Source organism: Staurois parvus, unplaced genomic scaffold, assembly GCF_062004578.1.
Source record: "Staurois parvus isolate SC_StPar_1 unplaced genomic scaffold, SC_StPar_1.0 ptg001121l, whole genome shotgun sequence".
Classification (NCBI taxonomy): Eukaryota; Metazoa; Chordata; class Amphibia; order Anura; family Ranidae; genus Staurois; species Staurois parvus.
In genome coordinates this window covers 1-23,232 of record NW_028318917.1, presented here as the reverse complement: position 1 = coordinate 23,232, position 23,232 = coordinate 1, and the positions used below count along the sequence as shown (strand labels likewise).

General features: G+C 46.9%; 1 protein-coding gene across 1 annotated transcript in view; it reads left to right on the top strand.

The window, feature by feature from the left end:
• Positions 1-21,820, top strand: part of LOC149440059 (echinoderm microtubule-associated protein-like 5) — a gene marked incomplete at its 3' end in the record, with an annotated part of 82,642 nt that extends 60,822 nt beyond the window's left edge. Inside the window, exons 7-8 of the mRNA XM_089658984.1 lie at positions 17,356-17,541; positions 21,603-21,820. Coding sequence (XP_089515110.1) covers positions 17,356-17,541; positions 21,603-21,820 — 404 coding nt within the window. The remainder of the gene's footprint in view (positions 1-17,355; positions 17,542-21,602) is intronic.
• Positions 21,821-23,232: the final 1,412 nt, after the last annotated feature.

The window sequence follows — 23,232 nt, the reverse complement described above, 5'->3', positions numbered from 1 at the left end:
AAAACTTCATTTACCTTTCATGACTGAGCCAAATCCTCCTTTATTTGTGTCTCACGCGCTCCCCCTCCCAGGCACTGCAGCACATGATGGAAGGATTGTAGCTAGAGGCAGTGTTGCCAATCCAGAAAGCAGGCGGTGGGACTAGGTGTGGTTAATTGCTGATTGACAAGCTGCAGGTTTGTGAATCAGCAGCGACAATGCTTATAGCCACATCCCCCCAACATCCCCTACCTCTGTTCTGCAACCAGACATATCCTACATGAGGGTGCCAGCTCTGCTCTAAATTCAGGAACAGTGCAGCATTGTTGCCACCCCATCACAGGAAGCTGTATTAGATGGACTTCATTCTGGATCATCAGGTATTGGTGGGATTTTTGCAGGAGAAGACTGTAAGTGCTGATGCTCTTATAATTAGGTGCTATAATATACACTACTCAAAAAATGAAAGGAACACTTTTTAATCAGAGTATAGCACCAAGTCAATGAAACTCCCGGGATATTGATCTGGTCAGGTAAGTCGCAGAGGGGGTTGTTCATCAGTTTCAGCTGCTTTGGTGTTAATTAAATTAATAAGAGGTGTACTAGATGGGCAACAATGAAACGACCACCAAAACACAAATGGTTTTACAGGTGGGGGCCACTGACATTTTTTTCCCTACAGACTTTATGAGGGTGGCCTGAGGGCCCGATGTCCTCTAGTGGGCCCTGTGCTCACTGCCTGGCACCATAGAGCTGGATTGGCATTTGCCATTGAGCACCAGAATTGGCAGGTCCACCACTGGCACCCTGTGCTTTTCACAGATGAGAGCAGGTTCACCCTGAGCAACGTGGAGAACGTTCTGCTGCCTGTAACATCGTTCAACATGACCGTTTTGATGGTGGGTCAGTGATGGTCTGGGGAGTCATATCCATGGAGGGCCGCACAGACCTCTACAGGCTAGACAATGGCACCCTGACTGCCATTAGGTATCGGGATGAAATCCTTGGACCCATTGTCAGACCCTACACTAGTGCAGTGGGTCCTTAGTTCCTCCTGATGTATGACAATGCCCAGCCTCATGTTGTGAGAGTATGCAGGCAGTTCCTGGAGGAAGAAGGAATTGATATCATTGAATGGCCCCCACGCTTGCCTGATCTAAATCCAATAGAACACCTCTGGGATGTCATGTTTCGGTCCATCTGATGCCGCCAGGTTGCTCCTCAGACTGTCCAGGAGCTCAGTGATGCCCTGGTCCAGATCTGGGAGGACATCCCTCAGAACACCAACTGTCATCTCATTAGGAGGATGCCTCAATGTTGTCAGGCATGCATACAAGCACGTGGGGGCCACACAAACTACTGAGGACCATTTTGAGTTGCTGCAATGACATTTCAGCAAAATAAACTCGCCTGCTGCATCATTTTTTCACTTTGATTTTTGGGGTGTCTTCTAATTCAGTCCTCTGTAGGTCGATCATTTCCATCAGACGATAGGGCGTCCTTACATTCCTAACACATTACCCCGCCCATGTCAGTATAGAGATACAGCAGGAGATTTGTTCCCATTGAGATCTGATGGGTTTTCAAAGTGTTTCTTTAAATTTTTTTTGAGCCATGTATATTATACATTCTGTATAGGCAGAGCTTTTCTTATCAGAAAATAGGTGCAGGTACTCCCCTTCCCAGTCACCCCTTGTTTTCGCCCCCTACCCATCTCTGAGCGCTGTCCCTTGGTTCAACCCCCTACCCACCTCCCAGTACCCTTTTAGTGAATACAGAACCATGTATAAGTTTGTGGTGGAATTTGGTAATAAGACAAACAGTAAAAGTTTCTCCCCGCAACAAAATACACCCCAATAACAATATATCCACCCCATCAACAATAGACCCTCACCAGCAACAATAGATTTCCAAGCAGCCAGAATCAATAAACCCTGCAGCAGCAAGCAACGATAGACCCCTCCCTAAAAGGTAGACACCCCCCCAGCAATATAAGACTTCTCCAGCAAAATTAGATCCCCTAGTAGCCAGCAACAATACACCTTTCAGTACATCCCACCACCCCTCACCACTGCATACATTCTGGATACATGCTGGAGGTGCCAGAAATGTGTTCCCCCGCATTCCCGCAGAAAGTCCTGTGTATAGGTATATACTTTTTTTTTTTTTTAAGTTGGAACATAGTGAATGCATTTTCAGGGTCCATTGATGCTGGCTTCTGCGGGATTTGTTGTTAGTGGGGGATATATTGTTGATGGAGGGGTGTCTTATGTTGCTGGGAGGGATCTTATGTTACTGGCTGCTGGAGGATTTAATAATGATGGCTGCTGGGAGATCTAATATTATGATCTATGGAGGGGATCTATTGTTCCTGGAGTGAATCTACTGTTGCTGGGGGTATTTTGTTTCAGGGGATTTATTGTTATTGGGGGATCTATTGTTGCTGGTGGGATCTATTGTTGCTGTTGGGGGGTCTATTATACTGCTTTTCTTGTTAGCATTAACAAATTCCTTTCAAATTACTTAACAGCACAAAATAACTGGCTCTGTATGCTTTAAAAGGGGTGGAACAGAGAAATGGTGCTCGGAGGTGGGTAGGAGGCGGAGAAAAGGGGTGACTTGGACAGGGGGAGTACCTGCAAATATTCTCAGAGAAGAAAGGCCCTGTACAGTATATACTGTGCGTGTGTGTATGAATGTGTAAAGTGATCGATTTCATAGAACAGAAAAGTAGCAGTCCCAACAGTGGAAGCCTTGTCGTCCGCTAGGCCCAGTAGGCACAATTGTGGCTCCAGGATGAGGCAGACCTTGGCGCCTGCGTTGACTACGTCCACCAGTCCTGTCCAGAACCAAGATATAAAAGGACAGGTCATAGAAATGTGAAAGAAGGCACTGTCTGAATAATCTCATCTCCAGTAGGTGGGGGACAGATCAGAGTTTAACCTGTGTAGCCTATGAGAACTAAGGCATGCTCTATGGAGGATTTTGAACTGGACCAGTCTGTCTCAAGTAGAGACAAATTGTTTGAAAGGTACGTCCCAGATATCTGACCAGTCCCTGACTTCCATATCGAGTATGTCCCCTCCCATTCTAGAGATTTGAAAGGTTGGAGAGGGTAGTAGAGAGGGTATGGTAATACAGAAAGGGTAGTAGAGAGGGTATGGTGATACAGAGAGAGTAATAGAGAGGGTATGGTGATACAGAGAGGGTAGTAGAGAGGGTATGGTAATACAGAGAGGGTAGTAGAGAGGGTATGGTGATACAGGGAGGGTAGTAGAGAGGCTATGGTAATACAGAGAGGGTAGTAGAGAGGGTATGGTGATACAGGGAGGGTAGTAGAGAGGCTATGGTAATACAGAGAGGGTAGTAGAAAGGGTATGGTGATACAGAGAGAGTAATAGAGAGGGTATGGTGATACAGAGAGGGTATGGTGATACAGAGAGGGTATGGTGATACAAAGAGGGTAGTAGAGAGGATATGGTGATACAGAGAGGGTTGTAGAGAGGGTATGGTAATACAAAGAGGGTAGTAGAGAGGGTATGGTGATACAAAGAGGGTAGTAGAGAGGGTATGGCGATACAGAGAGGGTAGTAGAGAGAGTATGGTGATACAAAGAGGGTAGTAGAGAGGGTATGGCGATACAGAGAGGGTAGTAGAGAGGGTATGGTGATACAAAGAGGGTAGTAGAGAGGGTATGGCGATACAGAGAGGGTATGGTGATACAGAGAGGGTAGTAGAGAGGGTATGGTGACACAGAGAGGGTAGTAGAGAGGGTAGTAGTGACGGTAAGGTGATACAGAGAGGGTAGTAGAGAGAGTATGGTGATACAGAGAGGGTAGTAGAGAGAGTATGGTGATACAGAGAGGGTAGTAGAGTGGGTATGGTGGTACAGAGAGGGTAGTAGAGTGGGTATGGTGGTACAGAGAGGGTAGTAGAGAGGGTATGGTGATAGAGAGAGGGTAGTAGAGAGGGTATGGTGATACAGAGAGGGTAGTAGAGAGAGTATGGTTATACAGAGAGGGTAGTAGAGAGGGTATGGTGATACAGAGAGGGTAGTAGAGAGGGTATGGTGATACAGAGAGGGTATGGTGATACAGAGAAGGTAGTAGAGAGAGTATGGTGATACAGAGAGGGTATGGTGATACAGAGAAGGTAGTAGAGAGAGTATGGTGATACAGAGAGGGTATGGTGATACAGAGAGGGTAGTAGAGAGGGTATGGTGATACAGAGAGGGTAGTAGAGAGGGTATGGTGATGTAGAGAGGGTATGGTGATACAGAGAGGGTAGTAGAGAGGGTATGGTGATACAGAGAGGGTAGTAGAGAGGGTATGGTGATACAGAGAGGGTAGTAGAGAGGGTATGGTGCTACAGAGAGGGTAGTAGAGAGGGTATGGTGATACAGAGAGAGTAATAGAGAGGGTATGGTGATACAGAGAGGGTAGTAGAGAGGGTATGGTAATACAGAGAGGGTAGTAGAGAGGGTATGGTGATACAGGGAGGGTAGTAGAGAGGCTATGGTAATACAGAGAGGGTAGTAGAAAGGGTATGGTGATACAGAGAGAGTAATAGAGAGGGTATGGTGATACAGAGAGGGTATGGTGATACAGAGAGGGTATGGTGATACAAAGAGGGTAGTAGAGAGGATATGGTGATACAGAGAGGGTTGTAGAGAGGGTATGGTAATACAAAGAGGGTAGTAGAGAGGGTATGGTGATACAAAGAGGGTAGTAGAGAGGGTATGGCGATACAGAGAGGGTAGTAGAGAGAGTATGGTGATACAAAGAGGGTAGTAGAGAGGGTATGGCGATACAGAGAGGGTAGTAGAGAGGGTATGGTGATACAAAGAGGGTAGTAGAGAGGGTATGGCGATACAGAGAGGGTATGGTGATACAGAGAGGGTAGTAGAGAGGGTATGGTGACACAGAGAGGGTAGTAGAGAGGGTAGTAGTGAGGGTAAGGTGATACAGAGAGGGTAGTAGAGAGAGTATGGTGATACAGAGAGGGTAGTAGAGAGAGTATGGTGATACAGAGAGGGTAGTAGAGTGGGTATGGTGGTACAGAGAGGGTAGTAGAGTGGGTATGGTGGTACAGAGAGGGTAGTAGAGAGGGTATGGTGATAGAGAGAGGGTAGTAGAGAGGGTATGGTGATACAGAGAGGGTAGTAGAGAGAGTATGGTGATACAGAGAGGGTAGTAGAGAGGGTATGGTGATACAGAGAGGGTAGTAGAGAGGGTATGGTGATACAGAGAGGGTATGGTGATACAGAGAAGGTAGTAGAGAGAGTATGGTGATACAGAAAGGGTATGGTGATACAGAGAGGGTAGTAGAGAGGGTATGGTGATACAGAGAGGGTATGGTGATACAGAGAAGGTAGTAGAGAGAGTATGGTGATACAGAAAGGGTATGGTGATACAGAGAGGGTAGTAGAGAGAGTATGGTGATACAGAGAGGGTATGGTGATACAGAGAAGGTAGTAGAGAGAGTATGGTGATACAGAGAGGGTATGGTGATACAGAGAGGGTAGTAGAGAGGGTATGGTGATACAGAGAGGGTAGTAGAGAGGGTATGGTGATGTAGAGAGGGTATGGTGATACAGAGAGGGTAGTAGAGAGGGTATGGTGATACAGAGAGGGTAGTAGAGAGGGTATGGTGATACAGAGAGGGTAGTAGAGAGGGTATGGTGCTACAGAGAGGGTAGTAGAGAGGGTATGGTGATACAGAGAGGGTAGTAGAGAGAGTATGGTGATACAGAGAGGGTAGTAGAGAGGGTATGGTGATACAGAGAGGGTATGGTGATACAGAGAAGGTAGTAGAGAGAGTATGGTGATACAGAAAGGGTATGGTGATACAGAGAGGGTAGTAGAGAGAGTATGGTGATACAGAGAGGGTATGGTGATACAGAGAAGGTAGTAGAGAGAGTATGGTGATACAGAGAGGGTATGGTGATACAGAGAGGGTAGTAGAGAGGGTATGGTGATACAGAGAGGGTAGTAGAGAGGGTATGGTGATGTAGAGAGGGTATGGTGATACAGAGAGGGTAGTAGAGAGGGTATGGTGATACAGAGAGGGTAGTAGAGAGGGTATGGTGATACAGAGAGGGTAGTAGAGAGGGTATGGTGCTACAGAGAGGGTAGTAGAGAGGGTATGGTGATACAGAGAGGGTAGTAGAGAGAGTATGGTGATACAGAGAGGGTAGTAGAGAGGGTATGGTGATACAGAGAAGGTATGGTGATACAGAGAGGGTAGTAGAGAGGATATGGTGATACAGAGAGGGTTGTAGAGAGGGTATGGTGATACAAAGAGGGTAGTAGAGAGGGTATGGCGATACAGAGAGGGTAGTTGAGAGAGTATGGTGATACAAAGAGGGTAGTAGAGAGGGTATGGCGATACAGAGAGGGTAGTAGAGAGGGTATGGTGATACAAAGAGGGTAGTAGAGAGGGTATGGCGATACAGAGAGGGTATGGTGATACAGAGAGGGTAGTAGAGAGGGTATGGTGACACAGAGAGGGTAGTAGAGAGGGTAGTAGTGAGGGTAAGGTGATACAGAGAGGGTAGTAGAGAGAGTATGGTGATACAGAGAGGGTAGTAGAGAGAGTATGGTGATACAGAGAGGGTAGTAGAGTGGGTATGGTGGTACAGAGAGGGTAGTAGAGTGGGTATGGTGGTACAGAGAGGGTAGTAGAGAGGGTATGGTGATAGAGAGAGGGTAGTAGAGAGGGTATGGTGATACAGAGAGGGTAGTAGAGAGAGTATGGTGATACAGAGAGGGTAGTAGAGAGGGTATGGTGATACAGAGAGGGTAGTAGAGAGGGTATGGTGATACAGAGAGGGTATGGTGATACAGAGAAGGTAGTAGAGAGAGTATGGTGATACAGAAAGGGTATGGTGATACAGAGAGGGTAGTAGAGAGGGTATGGTGATACAGAGAGGGTATGGTGATACAGAGAAGGTAGTAGAGAGAGTATGGTGATACAGAGAGGGTATGGTGATACAGAGAAGGTAGTAGAGAGAGTATGGTGATACAGAGAGGGTATGGTGATACAGAGAGGGTAGTAGAGAGGGTATGGTGATACAGAGAGGGTAGTAGAGAGGGTATGGTGATGTAGAGAGGGTATGGTGATACAGAGAGGGTAGTAGAGAGGGTATGGTGATACAGAGAGGGTAGTAGAGAGGGTATGGTGATACAGAGAGGGTAGTAGAGAGGGTATGGTGCTACAGAGAGGGTAGTAGAGAGGGTATGGTGATACAGAGAGGGTAGTAGAGAGAGTATGGTGATACAGAGAGGGTAGTAGAGAGGGTATGGTGATACAGAGAGGGTATGGTGATACAGAGAAGGTATTAGAGAGAGTATGGTGATACAGAAAGGGTATGGTGATACAGAGAGGGTAGTAGAGAGAGTATGGTGATACAGAGAGGGTATGGTGATACAGAGAAGGTAGTAGAGAGAGTATGGTGATACAGAGAGGGTATGGTGATACAGAGAGGGTAGTAGAGAGGGTATGGTGATACAGAGAGGGTAGTAGAGAGGGTATGGTGATGTAGAGAGGGTATGGTGATACAGAGAGGGTAGTAGAGAGGGTATGGTGATACAGAGAGGGTAGTAGAGAGGGTATGGTGATACAGAGAGGGTAGTAGAGAGGGTATGGTGCTACAGAGAGGGTAGTAGAGAGGGTATGGTGATACAGAGAGGGTAGTAGAGAGAGTATGGTGATACAGAGAGGGTAGTAGAGAGGGTATGGTGATACAGAGAAGGTATGGTGATACAGAGAGGGTAGTAGAGAGGATATGGTGATACAGAGAGGGTTGTAGAGAGGGTATGGTAATACAAAGAGGGTAGTAGAGAGGGTATGGTGATACAGAGAGGGTAGTAGAGAGGGTATGGTGATACAGAGAGGGTAGTAGAGAGAGTATGGTGATACAGAGAGGGTAGTAGAGAGAGTATGGTGATACAGAGAGGGTAGTAGAGAGGATATGGTGATACAAAGAGGGTAGTAGAGAGGGTATGGTGATACAGAGAGGGTAGTAGAGAGGGTATGGTGATACAAAGAGGGTAGTAGAGAGGGTATGGTGATACAGAAAGGGTAGTAGAGAGGGTATGGTGATACAAAGAGGGTAGTAGAGAGGGTATGGCGATACAGAGAGGGTATGGTGACACAGAGAGGGTAGTAGAGAGGGTAGTAGTGAGGGTATGGTGATACAGAGAGGGTAGTAGAGAGAGTATGGTGATACAGAGAGGGTAGTAGAGAGAGTATGGTCATACAGAGAGGGTAGTAGAGAGGGTATGGTGATACAGAGAGGGTAGTAGAGAGGGTATGGTGATACAGAGAGGGTAGTAGAGAGGGTATGGTGAGACAGGGAGGGTATGGTAATACAGAGAGGGTAGTAGAGAGGATATGGTGATACAGAGAGGGTAGTAGAGAGGGTATGGTGATACAAAGAGGGTATAGTGATACAGAGAGGGTATGGTGATACAGAGAGGGTATAGTGATACAGAGAAGGTAGTAGAGAGAGTATGGTGATACAGAGAGGGTATGGTGATACAGAGAGGGTGGTAGAGAGGGTATGGTGATACAGAGAGGGTATGGTGATACAGAGAAGGTAGTAGAGAGAGTATGGTGATACAGAGAGGGTATGGTGATACAGAGAAGGTAGTAGAGAGAGTATGGTGATACAGAGAGGGTAGTAGAGAGGGTATGGTGATACAGAGAGGGTAGTAGAGAGGGTATGGTGATACAGAGAGGGTAGTAGAGAGGGTATGGTGATACAGAGAGGGTATGGTGCTACAGAGAGGGTAGTAGAGAGGGTATGGTGATACAGAGAGGTTAGTAGAGAGGGTATGGTGATACAGAGAGGGTAGTAGAGAGGATATGGTGATACAGAGAGGGTTGTAGAGAGGGTATGGTAATACAAAGAGTGTAGTAGAGAGGGTATGGTGATACAGAGAGGGTAGTAGAGAGGGTATGGTGATACAGAGAGGGTAGTAGAGAGGGTATGGTGATACAGAGAGGGTAGTAGAGAGGGTATGGCTATACAGAGAGGGTAGTAGAGAGGGTATGGTGATACAGAGAGGGTATAGTGATACAGAGAAGGTAGTAGAGAGAGTATGGTGATACAAAGAGGGTATGGTGATACAGATAGGGTAGTAGAGAGGGTATGGTGATGTAGAGAGGGTATGGTGATACAGAGAGGGTAGTAGAGAGGGTATGGTGATACAGAGAGGGTATGGTGATACAGAGAGGGTAGTAGAGAGGGTATGGTGATACAGAGAGGGTATGGTGATACAGAGAAGGTAGTAGAGAGAGTATGGTGATACAAAGAGGGTATGGTGATACAGATAGGGTAGTAGAGAGGGTATGGTGATGTAGAGAGGGTATGGTGATACAGAGAGGGTAGTAGAGAGGGTATGGTGATACAGAGAGGGTATGGTGATACAGAGAAGGTAGTAGAGAGAGTATGGTGATACAAAGAGGGTATGGTGATACAGAGAAGGTAGTAGAGAGAGTATGGTGATACAGAGAGGGTATGGTGATACAGAGAGGGTAGTAGAGAGGGTATGGTGATACAGAGAGGGTAGTAGAGAGGGTATGGTGATGTAGAGAGGGTATGGTGATACAGAGAGGGTAGTAGAGAGGGTATGGTGATACAAAGAGGGTAGTAGAGAGGGTATGGTGATACAGAGAGGGTAGTAGAGAGGGTATGGTGATACAGAGAGGGTAGTAGAGAGGGTATGGTGATACAGAGAGGGTAGTAGAGAGGGTATGGTGATACAGAGAGGGTATGGTGCTACAGAGAGGGTAGTAGAGAGGGTATGGTGATACAGAGAGGGTAGTAGAGAGAGTATGGTGATACAGAGAGGGTAGTAGAGAGGGTATGGTGATACAAAGAGGTTAGTAGAGAGGGTATGGTAATACAAAGAGAGTAGTAGAGAGGGTATGGTGATACAGAGAGGGTATGGTGATACAGAGAGGGTATGGTGATACAGAGAGGGTAGTAGAGAGGATATGGTGATACAGAGAGGGTTGTAGAGAGGGTATGGTAATACAAAGAGAGTAGTAGAGAGGGTATGGTGATACAGAGAGGGTAGTAGAGAGGGTATGGTGATACAGAGAGGGTAGTAGAGAGAGTATGGTGATACAGAGGGGGTAGTAGAGAGGGTATGGTGATACAAAGAGGTTAGTAGAGAGGGTATGGCGATACAGAGAGGGTAGTAGAGAGGGTATGGTGATACAAAGAGGGTAGCAGAGAGGGTATGGCGATACAGAGAGGGTATGGCAATACAGAGAGGGTAGTAGAGAGGGTATGGTGACACAGAGAGGGTAGTAGAGAGAGTAGTAGTGAGGGTATGGTGATACAGAGAGGGTAGTAGAGAGGGTATGGTGATACAGATAGGGTAGTAGAGAGGGTATGGTGATACAGAGAGGGTAGTAGAGAGAGTATGGTGATACAGAGAGGGTAGTAGAGAGGGTATGGTGATACAGAGAGGGTAGTAGAGAGGGTATGGTGATACAGAGAGGGTAGTAGAGAGAGTATGGTGATACAGAGAGGGTAGTAGAGAGGGTATGGTGATACAGAGAGGGTAGCAGAGAGGGTATGGTGATACAGAGAGGGTAGTAGAGAGGGTATGGTGAGACAGGGAGGTTATGGTAATACAGAGAGGGTAGTAGAGAGGGTATGGTGATACAAAGAGGGTATAGTGATACAGAGAGGGTATGGTGATACAGAGAGGGTATGGTGATACAAAGAGGGTAGTAAAGAGGGTATGGTGATACAAAGAGAGTAGTAGAGAGGGTATGGTGATACAAGGACAAGGCTGGTTGCAAAAGCTGGTTGGTGTGCAAAAAATCTTCCAGTGGGAAGTGCTGCCTGTCTTTTTAATGGTTGATAGAGCACCTCCATGTTTCTTGCATCTCTGTGTGTACATAAAATTCCCCTGAAATCTCAGGATGATATATAAAGTGTTTGCTTTTAGGAAGAGACCTTCAGCTGCCATGTGGAGTGACTTGGTTTGAGCCTCCACGCATTCTCCCAAGCTCTACACAATTGTCCCTGCGACAATGCAGCATCCAATGGCTTGCTCCCCAGCCCCCCCAGAGTGTGGTGTGCTAATAGCTTTCATGCTCTGGAATTCTGATCAGACATTATCAGCAGCAGAGGGGCATGCTCAGAATTACCCAGAATATAGAGCAGGTTGTCCGGGGCATTGCGGGTTGTGTGCAGAAGATGAGAAATACGACCTGCAGTAATGGAGCTGTCAAGAATGAAGGCTGCCAAGAAGACGATGACAGTAACCTTACTACCAGAATAATTACCGTGTATATTAAACCTGAACTCCTGGCAAATAAACACATAGATGAACTGCATGTAGCGCCCTTCAAGTTTAGCTAGGGGGAGCTAATTTTTTCAGGCAGAGACTGAGTAGCAGCCTGGGATGAGTCAGCCAGGTTATTTTAGGTCAGGGCTGAGGGCTCTGCAGGTAAGTTCCCTGATACATTCCCCTGCTCTAGAAGCTGGAGAAGTTTCTAGAAGTCAGTGGGTGGAGGTGAGGAGGGGCTGATCTGCATACTGAAGGGATCTTAGCCAATCCCCAGGCAGGAGGCTTGACATGGGGCCAGGATAGCCCTTAAGTATGAGAGAGCCTGATCAGCATGGGAGTAGAGTCAGGTGGAAGATGGAGTAAAGGCTGGAGTGTGAACCCAGGAAAGGGGCCTACCTACAGTCTGATGCTGGATAAAGGAGCCTCCACTTTACCACTGTCTTCCAGGAAGGACAGCCTGAACAGCAGGGAAGGAACCAGCCCAGTGAAAGGCTTGAAGACAGCCATCTACCCATTGAGCTTTCAGGCAGGACAGTGTGAGTAACTTTACCCCCCCCCCCCCCCCCAGGCCGGATAAGGGGAGAAGGTAGTCAGGTGGAGAACCCAACCAGCTCCTTTTTTTTGGCAGTAAATGAGTCCCCTTTCCCAGGGAATACCCTCTGTGCAGCTGGGTGAAGAGGAGGATTTATCTGGGGTCTGAGGAGGTACATCAGAAAGCTGGAATGCTCTCAGAGGAGATAATATTCTGTCCATATCTGTATATACACTGATGAAAAAAATGAAAGGAACACTTTTTGGTCAGAGCATAGCATCAAGTCAATGAAGCTCCTGGGATATTGATCTGGTTATTTTATTATATTTTTCCCATTGAGAACTGATGTGTTTTCAAAGTGTTCCTTTCATTTTTTTGAGCAGTGTAGATGCTAAGGAGCTGTCCTCAAGTTTGCAGTTTCCTTGCGCATCCCATACACCCCTCAACCCCATCCCAGTTCAAAACCCCTTAATAAATCATCAAAACCAAGCTCAAGGACTGTTTACTGACTATGAATGTAACATGTGGAAGAAAATTCATGTTGCCTGGCTGTGCAGAGCTGTAGGAGGACCCAAAACTCAAGTGACCCCTTAAGGGGTAGTGCTACATACATATATGGGAGAAGTCACCTGCCAAAGGATTTGTATTTCTGTCTATCCAGTCCTGGGATTTACACAGCGCTGCGACACAGCCTGTCTGGCAGGGAAGGAGACTTGATTTTTCTCTGCTGCAGTTCCATGACACTTGCAAGCCTTGTTCCTTTCCCAGTTTGTGACCAGATAGTTAAAGGGGAAACAGCAGACTGATGAGCTTATTTATGATCTCTCCTCCTATCAGCATGCTCCTTGCACTGCAGCACAACCAATTAGCTCCTTGTGCTGTTTCTGCCTCTTCCAGTCTGAACAACAAAATGCGTAAACGCCTAGTGCATTATGCCAAGCACTTTAATAGAGGATAAAAGATACATATTGTCACAAGACCAGTGTGAATCATAGAGATGTATAAAGCCCAGGAACCAGAAGCAAGCCCATCATAGAACTCCTCAGGTTCAAAAGGATGATCATGCCAGGCTGATGAATTTCAGGGGACGTGCCTCCTTCATCAGAGCAAAACTGTTTGCTCTGATGAAGATGACATTTCCCCCGAAACGCTACAGTCTGGCTGCCGTGTTTCGTGGGACATGCCTTCTTCATCAGAGCAAAACTGCTCTGATGAAGGGGTATGTCCCCTGTGACATAAATGTACAGATTTGAGTAGATAAGATGTGACCTGTAGAAAATATGGCAATGTAATCCTAAAATATAGTTTCAGTCCTTGTCATTAAAGAAATAAGGTATTCAGAGACAGATGGTCTTCAATTAGCATCTGAAGAGACTAGCTTCCTCTGGAAGTGGCACCTGGGTGCTAATATGATTTTGTCACCTATACATAATCAGACTCTGCCATCTTCCTGAAGCTGAAAAGAGAAACGCAGACGTTTCGGCTTCTTGACACCAGGGGGTCTCTGACCTGTTTAGGGAGCTCTAAAAGAATATACATAGATCAAAGGAGTATGTTTCATACCTCAAAAAAGCTAAAATATTAGTTTCAGAAAGATGAAAATACTTCCTTCTGATGGGGCACTCTGTGGGTTACATCGGCATATAAAAACTGTATTTGTGGATTAGGTAGAAGGCCAGAAAAATGCAGGAAATGGTTAAGTGGCACTGGATTGCGACAGCCGAACAGTGATTGGTACGGTTGCGATCAGACTGATGCGCTGGTGTCGGAAATCCAGTCCCCGACTTGGTGATTTAAGGCGGTCTTGGTCCAATTGACTTTGGGCAGGTCGGCACCCAGAACATCCTGTGGGCGGGTACAGGAACACCCCCCAGGGTCAATTGGCCAAGAACTAATGTCCCGCCTACGTCCATATCCCCATAAATTAAGGACCCTGACTTCTGTGTATTTAAGCACAGGCTCATATCTCTGGAGAGATTAGATTGTATTGTATGTTAGTCCCTTTTATATGCTCGGTCAAGCTCATTGCCAATCTGTATGCAATTGCACTGCGTTTTGGCAGATTGCGTGCAGATTGTAAAAGGTAACAGATCTGCCAGACGGAGATCTGTGTGTGTGTGGTGTCCCAACATACCGTTCTGCTGATAAACTGTTGAGTGGTGGCCAGCTACCGTTTCTGGTGTGTCTGGTGTGGGGGGCTGTGGACAGTGGAAGAGTGATTAACACCGGGGTTCTATCTGTAGGATAGTTGGAGGGATCCTAGAAGGGTGTGTGATTGCTAAGCTGCTCCTCAACTCTAATCAGTGCACCAGATTGTATATACGATTTGTATCTGCCAGTGTGTGGTCAGCCATCTGGATTGGAGTGGAGTCTCCCCCTGGTGGTGGCCAAGAGGTAGTGCGGGCTGTGAAAGTATATCACGGCTGGTCTTATATATGGTTTTATATATTCAAAGTTAAGTCCCCCTTATTCCCTCTTACCCCAAGTCACAGATGCACGTGCGTGCCTCAGTTAGATAGTCGCTGTGGGAGTGGCGTGTGGGTGAATCCGTGACATCCCCCAAAACACGTCAGCCTGGTATTATCCTTTTGAACTTGAGGAGTTCTATGGTGGTCTTGCTTCTGGTTCCTGGGCTTTATACAACTCTACGATTCACACTGGTCTTGTGAATATATCTTGTATCCTCTATTGAAGTGCTTGGCATAATGCTAGGCGTTTGCGCAGTTACAAGATTCCCCAATCTTGAGAGGGCTGCAACGCCTGGATCATCCAATCCGTGTTGCACAGTGGTCACCAGCATCAGAAGTACTGCACCCAGCTTCTTTAGTAAGTCTTTAGTGCTATGGCGTCAAGTTTCCACTTTCCTCAGTCAAGTATTCCAGTCTGAGCTCTGCTGTACAGGGACTGAATACCAGGTCAAGTTCAGGTACTTACACTGCTTGCATTTAATAGAACACATTTAATATTTTATACTGCATTTATTTGTGTTTTTACATTTCTGTGGAATATAGTTAATAACGTGCGATGTTCCCCGAGGACAAAGTGTTTGTAGTACTTTGTCCCATCTACCTAGATGTTGTCTAAGCAGGGCTGCTGTTGAAAACAATGGGGCCCCATACTGCCAACCTGACAGCCCCTACCCAAAAAAACCGCACAGTTTACTATGCTTCTGTTATGAATGAACACAGTGAGAGTTCGGTACCAATTTCAGGTAGCTAGCAGGTGCTACAATATTGCTGTATGTAGCATTCCAGGGTCCCCTGCCCTTGCCAGCCCTCAGCACAATGTAATCTTCTCTGGAGGGGACGGGTCTCCTTTCAGTCCCTGGCTCATACTCCATCTTTCATCCTGGAATAATGGAGCAATTTGTTTTTCCATAGTGTCTCCTCAGCGGTTCTGCTCCTCCAGATGAGGTTTGGTGGATTCTAATCCACTTAGCTCTTATTTCAGTGGGAAATGGTTCTTACTTAAAGTAATTACCTCGAGGCCAGATGCTTTATCAAGTTTTGAGGAATTACAGTGAAGGACTAGTTCACTCCTTGGCATGTCGTTCACTTGGCTTTGAACTAATGTTGTTGGTTAACCAGAGCTGTCCAATCAGTAGGGAGAAGGAGCTTTGCTGGTTGGAAAGCTCTGGCTTAGAGTCACCAGGGGTTGTCTTAGTCATCTGAGAGACCGCTGCTTCCACAGAGAGCAAGGGTCTTTCTCAAGGGTTGAAAAAATTTTCAGAGCTGAAGACCCTAATTATTAGCCCTGGAGAAGGACCCTTGCTTTCTGTGTGGAAGCAATGGTGTTCAGTGCTCAGTAGGCTGTGTTTCAGAGTTGCCTTGTACTTGTAGAAATCAGTGAGCAGAATGTACTGGCAGGATAGGGCAGTGTGCAGTATGGTAGTGTGGGCAGCATGGTAGTGTCAGTTGGGGAGCGGGATGGTAGTGTCAGTTGGGGAGCGGGATGGTAGTGTCAGTTGGGGAGCGGGATGGTAGTGTCAGTCGGGGAGCGGGATGGTAGCGTCAGTCGTGGAGCGGGATGGTAGCGTCAGTTGGGGAGCGGGATGGTAGTGTCAGTTGGGGAGCGGGATGGTAGTGTCAGTCGGGGAGCGGGATGGTAGCGTCAGTCGGGGAGCGGGATGGTAGCGTCAGTCGGGGAGCGGGATGGTAGCGTCAGTCGGGGAGCGGGATGGTAGCGTCAGTCGTGGAGCGGGATGGTAGCGTCAGTCGTGGAGCGGGATGGTAGCGTCAGTCGGGGAGCGAATGGTAGCGTCAGTCGGGGAGCGGGATGGTAGCGTCAGTCGGGGAGCGGGATGGTAGCGTCAGTCGGGGAGCGGGATGGTAGCGTCAGTCGGGGAGCGGGATGGTAGCGTCAGTCGTGGAGCGGGATGGTAGCGTCAGTCGGGGAGCGGGATGGTAGCGTCAGTTGGGGAGCGGGATGGTAGCGTCAGTCGTGGAGCGGGATGGTAGTGTCAGTCGGGGAGCGGGATGGTAGTGTCAGTCGGGGAGCGGGATGGTAGTGTCAGTCGGGGAGCGGGATGGTAGCGTCAGTCGTGGAGCGGGATGGTAGCGTCAGTCGGGGAGCGGGATGGTAGCGTCAGTCGTGGAGCGGGATGGTAGCGTCAGTCGGGGAGCGGGATGGTAGCGTCAGTTGTGGAGCGGGATGGTAGCGTCAGTCGTGGAGCGGGATGGTAGCGTCAGTCGGGGAGCGGGATGGTAGCGTCAGTCGTGGAGCGGGATGGTAGCGTCAGTCGTGGAGCGGGATGGTAGCGTCAGTCGTGGAGCGGGATGGTAGCGTCAGTCGTGGAGCGGGATGGTAGCGTCAGTCGTGGAGCGGGATGGTAGCGTCAGTCGTGGAGCGGGATGGTAGCGTCAGTCGTGGAGCGGGATGGTAGCGTCAGTCGGGGAGCGGGATGGTAGCGGCAGTCGGGGAGCGGGATGGTAGTGGCAGTCAGAGAGGGGTATGGTAATGTGAGTCCCATCTCAAGGAACTAGCAACATCTGGAGGAAACCTACAGTGGTTGAGAAAGGCTGGTGTTGAGTGTTGTTCATCAAGCCTTCCCACTATGTTCCTAAACCAATGCATTGAATATCTCCAGTCAAGAGATGATGCTCTCATATGGGCTAGGAGGTGCATCATAATGTCAACAATGAGGTCGGATTATCATGCAAGAAGGACAACTTTAGGCCAACCTGATGTTGGCTTTTCAATATATACCTGTTTCTCTATGTAATAGAACAATAATGATTTTGTAACTGATGATATGCATTGGCTCATAGTCTGAGTACCCTTCCCTCTTTGTCCTTCAAATGCTTTGCTCAATATTTTGGGATAATGATTCGGTAAAACTTATCTTGACTAATTGGTGTCCATCTATTTTTATTTTTCCATTGTGGAACGTCGTACCAGCATGGTTTTTTGTTGGAGTTTTGTTGAATTAGCTGCTTTTACCGCTCTGACTTTTCTCCTTCTGTCCACCCTGTATATGGTGTGCCCGGTCCCACCATCTGTTCTGAAGGCTACCTTGTCCTTGACTTGCAGTTCTGGAGCCTTTGTGGGAACTCGCTGACTCCGAAACGCGGTGTGTTTGGGAAGACGGGTGACCTGCAGACCATACTGTGCCTGGCTTGTGCGAGGGACGAGGTGACCTACTCCGGAGCTCTGAACGGTGACATCTACGTGTGGAAAGGGCTGAACCTTGCTCGGACAATCCAAGGAGCGCACGCTGTGAGTACCGCTGTTTCAGTCGCCATCTGTATTCTTCTAGGACGGTGATTTAGAAAGTCATTTTGAAATGTTTTTTTAAAATATCTAAGGTCAAACTTATTTTTTAAACTGGATGGAGTGGTGAGGGGTTAGAATCTCTTAACGAATTCACCTCTGAAAGTTTTTACCCCCCTCACGGCCAGGCCATTTTTTGGTATTTAGCACTGCGCTACATTACCTGATAATTGCACGGTCATGCAACACTGTACCCAAATGAAATTTTATATAATTTTTTTTCACACAAATATCATTTTTTTGGGTGGTGTTTGATTACCACCTGTTTTTTTTTATTCTATAAATAAAAAAACAGAAAATAAAAAAAATAAAAAAATATTTTGTACTTTCTGCTACAAAACCTATTCAAATAAAAAAAATAAATAAAATTTCTTTATAAATTTAGGCCAAAATGTATTCTGCTACATGTCTTTGTTAAAACAGAAATCCCAATAAGTGTATACTGATTTGGTATGCATAAGCGTTTTAACGTCTACAAAGTATGGTGTTTATTTACTGGAATTTTTTTATACTACTAATGGCGGTGATCAGCAACTTAGAGGGACTGTGATGGTGCGGTGAGCAATCTGACACTAACTGACACTGGTTGGGAACTGACTACAGCTGGCCATACATTATACAATTTTCTTGTTCAATTTCCTTTAGATTTACCTTCAACTCTGTAGTGCAAGGGCCTGTCTGATTGCATACAAATTGAAAGTGTTTAGGTTTGACCTCATATTCTATGGTTTTGGTAAAACTAATGCAAAATTTGTACAAAAAATTGTATAATGAATGGCCAGCCTAACTGACGCTGACATCACCAGTGACCTTAAAAATAGTTATTAGTGATAATACTGTACACTATCACTGTACTGATAACACTGGCTCAGAAGGGGTTAACATCTCGGGTAATCAAGGGGTTAAATGTGTGCCTAGCAAGTGTAATTCTTGTAATGTGTGCTGCTTTTCACTACATATCTATCTGTTTCTTCTCCCTGCTTTGCAGGGAGAAGAAACAAGAGATTGTTCCCTCTGTGCAGAGCCTGTGTTGATTGTCAACACAGGGTTTTGGGCTGCGATTGAACACAGTCGATCAGCAGGTCTCGGGCAATAATCATTTGCTGGGATCTGCTGATAAACTCCTGCTGTGTACAATCAAAGCAGGGTTCGGCGGGTGGGAGCGGGTGCAGGCCCTGTACTTGGAAGAGGCCAGTGGCACAGTGGCATACAGGTACGTTGTTGTGCCTGTATGGGCCGCCCATTAGCAACACATTGCAGGTGGGCGGTCTGCAAGCTGCTAAAGGAGTGGATTAAAGGCACTGGAACCCTGTCATCCAGTGATATGAGGGTTGTAGGACTACGGGTGATCTGGGTATTATTATTACTATACAGGATTTATATAGTGCCAACAGTTTGCTCAGCGCTGTACAATATACTGGGAGACAATACAGCAACAATACAGTTCAATACAAGAGGGTTAGGAGGGCCCTGATCCTGGGAGCTTACAGTCTAGGAGATTGTCACCTTGAAGGATTCCTATGGTCACCTTGGGTTTTGATGAAGGTGAATAAGTCTCGAATTGAAGCACCACACCATAATCTGAATCAAGATATACTTTTATTCCAAAGGCAGATTTTGTACAGAAGTCAACGTGTTTCTGGGGGGGCTCAGCTCCACCTCCTTTATCGGGGCTTGGAGGAACCTTGTTTGTGGGCTCAAAGATCGATAAATAATTGTCTGGCTTGATAGTGGTTGGATTAGCACGACATTCCCCAGCAACTGGTTCAAACTATTTTCTTGTTCCTTCAAACCATTATAAAGGGCGGGGCTTGGACCCGAAACGCGTTGAACTCTGTAACAGGATTGACTTATATCTGTGGCATGTTGCTTTTAACTCTAGATTAATTCCGCATTTTATCATAGGCTGTGTCCATGCATTAGAAATTCACCCTCTGTTCATCCTGATCACCATTTTGCCACTGGGACAGGAAGTGATGGGAAATCACAAATTTTTCTCACACTTCTCACTGAAACCGGGACGGAGGGGGAACTTTTCCAGCGGGGACATCTACTCCAATGACAGCCACCTAAGAGGGGATATCCTTTGACTAGGTAGAGCAGGGGTCTCCAAACCTTCTAAGCAAAGGGCCAGTTTACTCTCCTTCAGACTTAAGGGGGGCCGGACTGTGGCCAGTGGGAGTAAAAAATGCCCCGACGTTAGTGGACATAAGCTTTGCACCATCATTGTTTTGAATGGAAGGAATAATGCCCCATTGTTGGTATCAGTGGGAAGAATAGTGCCTCATCATTGCTGTCAGTGGAAGGAATAAAGCCCCATAGATGGTTTCAGTGGAAGGAATAAAGCCTCATAGATGATTTCAGTGGAAGTAATAGAGCCCCAAAGATGGTTTCAGTGGAAGTAATAGAGCCCCAAAGATGGTTTCAGTGGAAGGAATAGTGCCCCATCCATGCTGTCAGTGGAAGGAATAGAGCCCCATAGATGGTTTCAGTGGAAGGAATAGAGCCCCATAGATGGTTTCAGTGGAAGGAATAGAGCCCCATAGATGGTTTCAGTGGAAGGAATAGAGCCCCATAGATGGTTTCAGTGGAAGGAATAGAGCCCCATAGATGGTTTCAGTGGAAGGAATAGAGCCCCATAGATGGTTTCAGTGGAAGGAATAGAGCCCCATAGATGGTTTCAGTGGAAGGAATAGAGCCCCATAGATGGTTTCAGTGGAAGGAATAGAGCCCCATAGATGGTTTCAGCGGAAGGAATAGATCCTCATAGATGGTTTCAGCGGAAGGAATAGAGCCTCATAGATGGTTTCAGTGGAAGGAATAGTGCCCCATAAATGTGGTCAGTTGGTGGAATAGTGCCCCAAGGGCCAAGTGTAGGCAAGTCAAGGGCCACATCCAGCCCCTTGGCCGTAGTTTGGAGACCACTGAGGTAGAGACGTCCTGTGTCTCAAGTAGTGAAGATTTAGACGTATGGTGGCTGCCATTGATGGCTTGTTTGAGGTGCATGTTCCATGGCTTCCATACTTACCCGAACAAGTATGCAGCAAGTGAAGTCTCAGGACATCTGATATGCAAACACATTTGCCACTGGGACAGGAAGTGATGGGAAATCACAAATTTTTCTCACACTTCTCACTGAAACCGGGACGGAGGGGGAACTTTTCCAGCGGGGACATCTACTCCAATGACAGCCACCTAAGAGGGGATATCCTTTGACTAGGTAGAGCAGGGGTCTCCAAACCTTCTAAGCAAAGGGCCAGTTTACTCTCCTTCAGACTTAAGGGGGGCCGGACTGTGGCCAGTGGGAGTAAAAAATGCCCCGACGTTAGTGGACATAAGCTTTGCACCATCATTGTTTTGAATGGAAGGAATAATGCCCCATTGTTGGTATCAGTGGGAAGAATAGTGCCTCATCATTGCTGTCAGTGGAAGGAATAAAGCCCCATAGATGGTTTCAGTGGAAGGAATAGAGCCCCATAGTTGGTTTCAGTGGAAGGAATAGAGCCCCATAGATGGTTTCAGTGGAAGGAATAAAGGAATAGAGCCCCATAGATGGTTTCAGCGGAAGGAATAGATCCTCATAGATGGTTTCAGCGGAAGGAATAGAGCCTCATAGATGGTTTCAGTGGAAGGAATAGTGCCCCATAAATGTGGTCAGTTGGTGGAATAGTGCCCCAAGGGCCAAGTGTAGGCAAGTCAAGGGCCACATCCAGCCCCTTGGCCGTAGTTTGGAGACCACTGAGGTAGAGACGTCCTGTGTCTCAAGTAGTGAAGATTTAGACGTATGGTGGCTGCCATTGATGGCTTGTTTGAGGTGCATGTTCCATGGCTTCCATACTTACCCGAACAAGTATGCAGCAAGTGAAGTCTCAGGACATCTGATATGCAAACACTTGTTCCAAGAACTCGCCATCAAATAATGATGATTGCCAAGAGGATGAGCCTGAGAAACGGTACTGTCAATGTTCTGCCTCTCCTGACCAATCATGGTTCTCTTTATCTTCCAGGCCGGAATCTTCAGCATGAATGCCTGTGAGGAAGGATTTGGCACCGGTGGTCGGGACGGCTGCGTGCGTCTGTGGGATTTAAACTTTAAACCAATTACTGTCATTGATCTCAGGGAAACTGACCAAGGCTACAAAGGTAACGGGACTCTGGGCTGCCTAATCTGGGAAGATGGCAATGAAATAGACGCCGAACTCCCATACAGAGTTCATGTGTTAAGGTGCTTGTGATCCCTTCCATATACCCAGTGAAGTGACCTGCCTCAGGGGATTCAGAGATTAAAAAATCCTCCTACATAAGTTGTACCCGTTTATCTGCAGTCTTCTCTTTTCTACGGCCATTCAAAGTGCATAATTTAATCACTTGCCTACCAGGCACTTTTATTCCCTTCCTGCCCAGGCAATTTTCAGCTTTCAGCGCTCTCACACTTTGAATGACTATTGCGCGGTCGTGCAACACTCTATCCATATGACTTTTTTTAGAATTTTTTTTCTCACAAATATAGCTCTTTTGGTGGTATTTAATCACCACCGGGTTGTTTATTTTTTGTGGAACAAATTGAAAAAGTCCAAACATTTTGAAAAAAAAAATTCCAAGTTTCTATAAAATTTTGCAAATAGGTAATTTTTCTCCTTCCCTGATGTGTGTTGATGAGGCTGCACTGATAGGTAGCACTGATGAGGTGGCACTGGTGGGCATCGATGAGGAGGTGCTGATATGCGGCACTAATAGGTGGCCATGATGGGCACTGATAGATGGCACTGATGAGGTGGCACTGGTGGGCATCGATGAGGAGGTGCTGATATGCGGCACTGATAGGCGGCCATGATGGGCACTGATAGATGGCACTGATGAGGCGGCACTGGTGGGAATCGATGAGGAGGTGCTGATATGCGGCACTGATAGGCGGTCATGATGGGCACTGATGGGCACTGATGAGGCGGCACTGGTGGGCATCGATGAGGAGGTGCTGATAGGCGGCCTTGATGGGCACTGATAGACAGCACTGAAGGGCACTAATAGGCAGCACTGACTGGGAGGACGTCATATGACTCCTTCCCAGAACTGGACGACCACGCTGTAGCCATCATTTGGCATAGTGCGGTCAACAAGTGGTTAAGCCGCTTGTCTGAGATTCAGAAAAAAGGGGGCGGAGAGCTGAAGTTATACTCTGCAGAGCTCAGTAAGGAGAGCTCTGAGAGCTGATTAGAGGGAATAGACACCCCCCCCCCCTCTATACAGCTCCAAGGAACAGAGCTGAAGTTGTCAATGTGCTGGAGCTCCCTCTCCTGTCACCATTTTTTTTCTTGGTGTCAGGAAAACTTGTCCAAAGTGACTCATGCAATAGCAGAGGAAGGAGGCAGCAGACAGAAATGGCACTTAGATTGGATTGAGACAAGTACACACTATAGAGGGATATGATTTCATATTTCATGTCTGAGGTTTACAACCCCTTTAATAAATGGTTTATCTGCCAGAATATTTTACTCCCATTGTAAACTGACACCATTAATCAGAGACTGAGGCTCAGTAGGGGCTTGGGTCATCTTAAGGGACCAAGACTGAGCATTATTCAGCTGTCCTCCTTGTGCTCTCCTCTCCTGTAAGCTGCATCAAAAGCCTTCCCTTTCC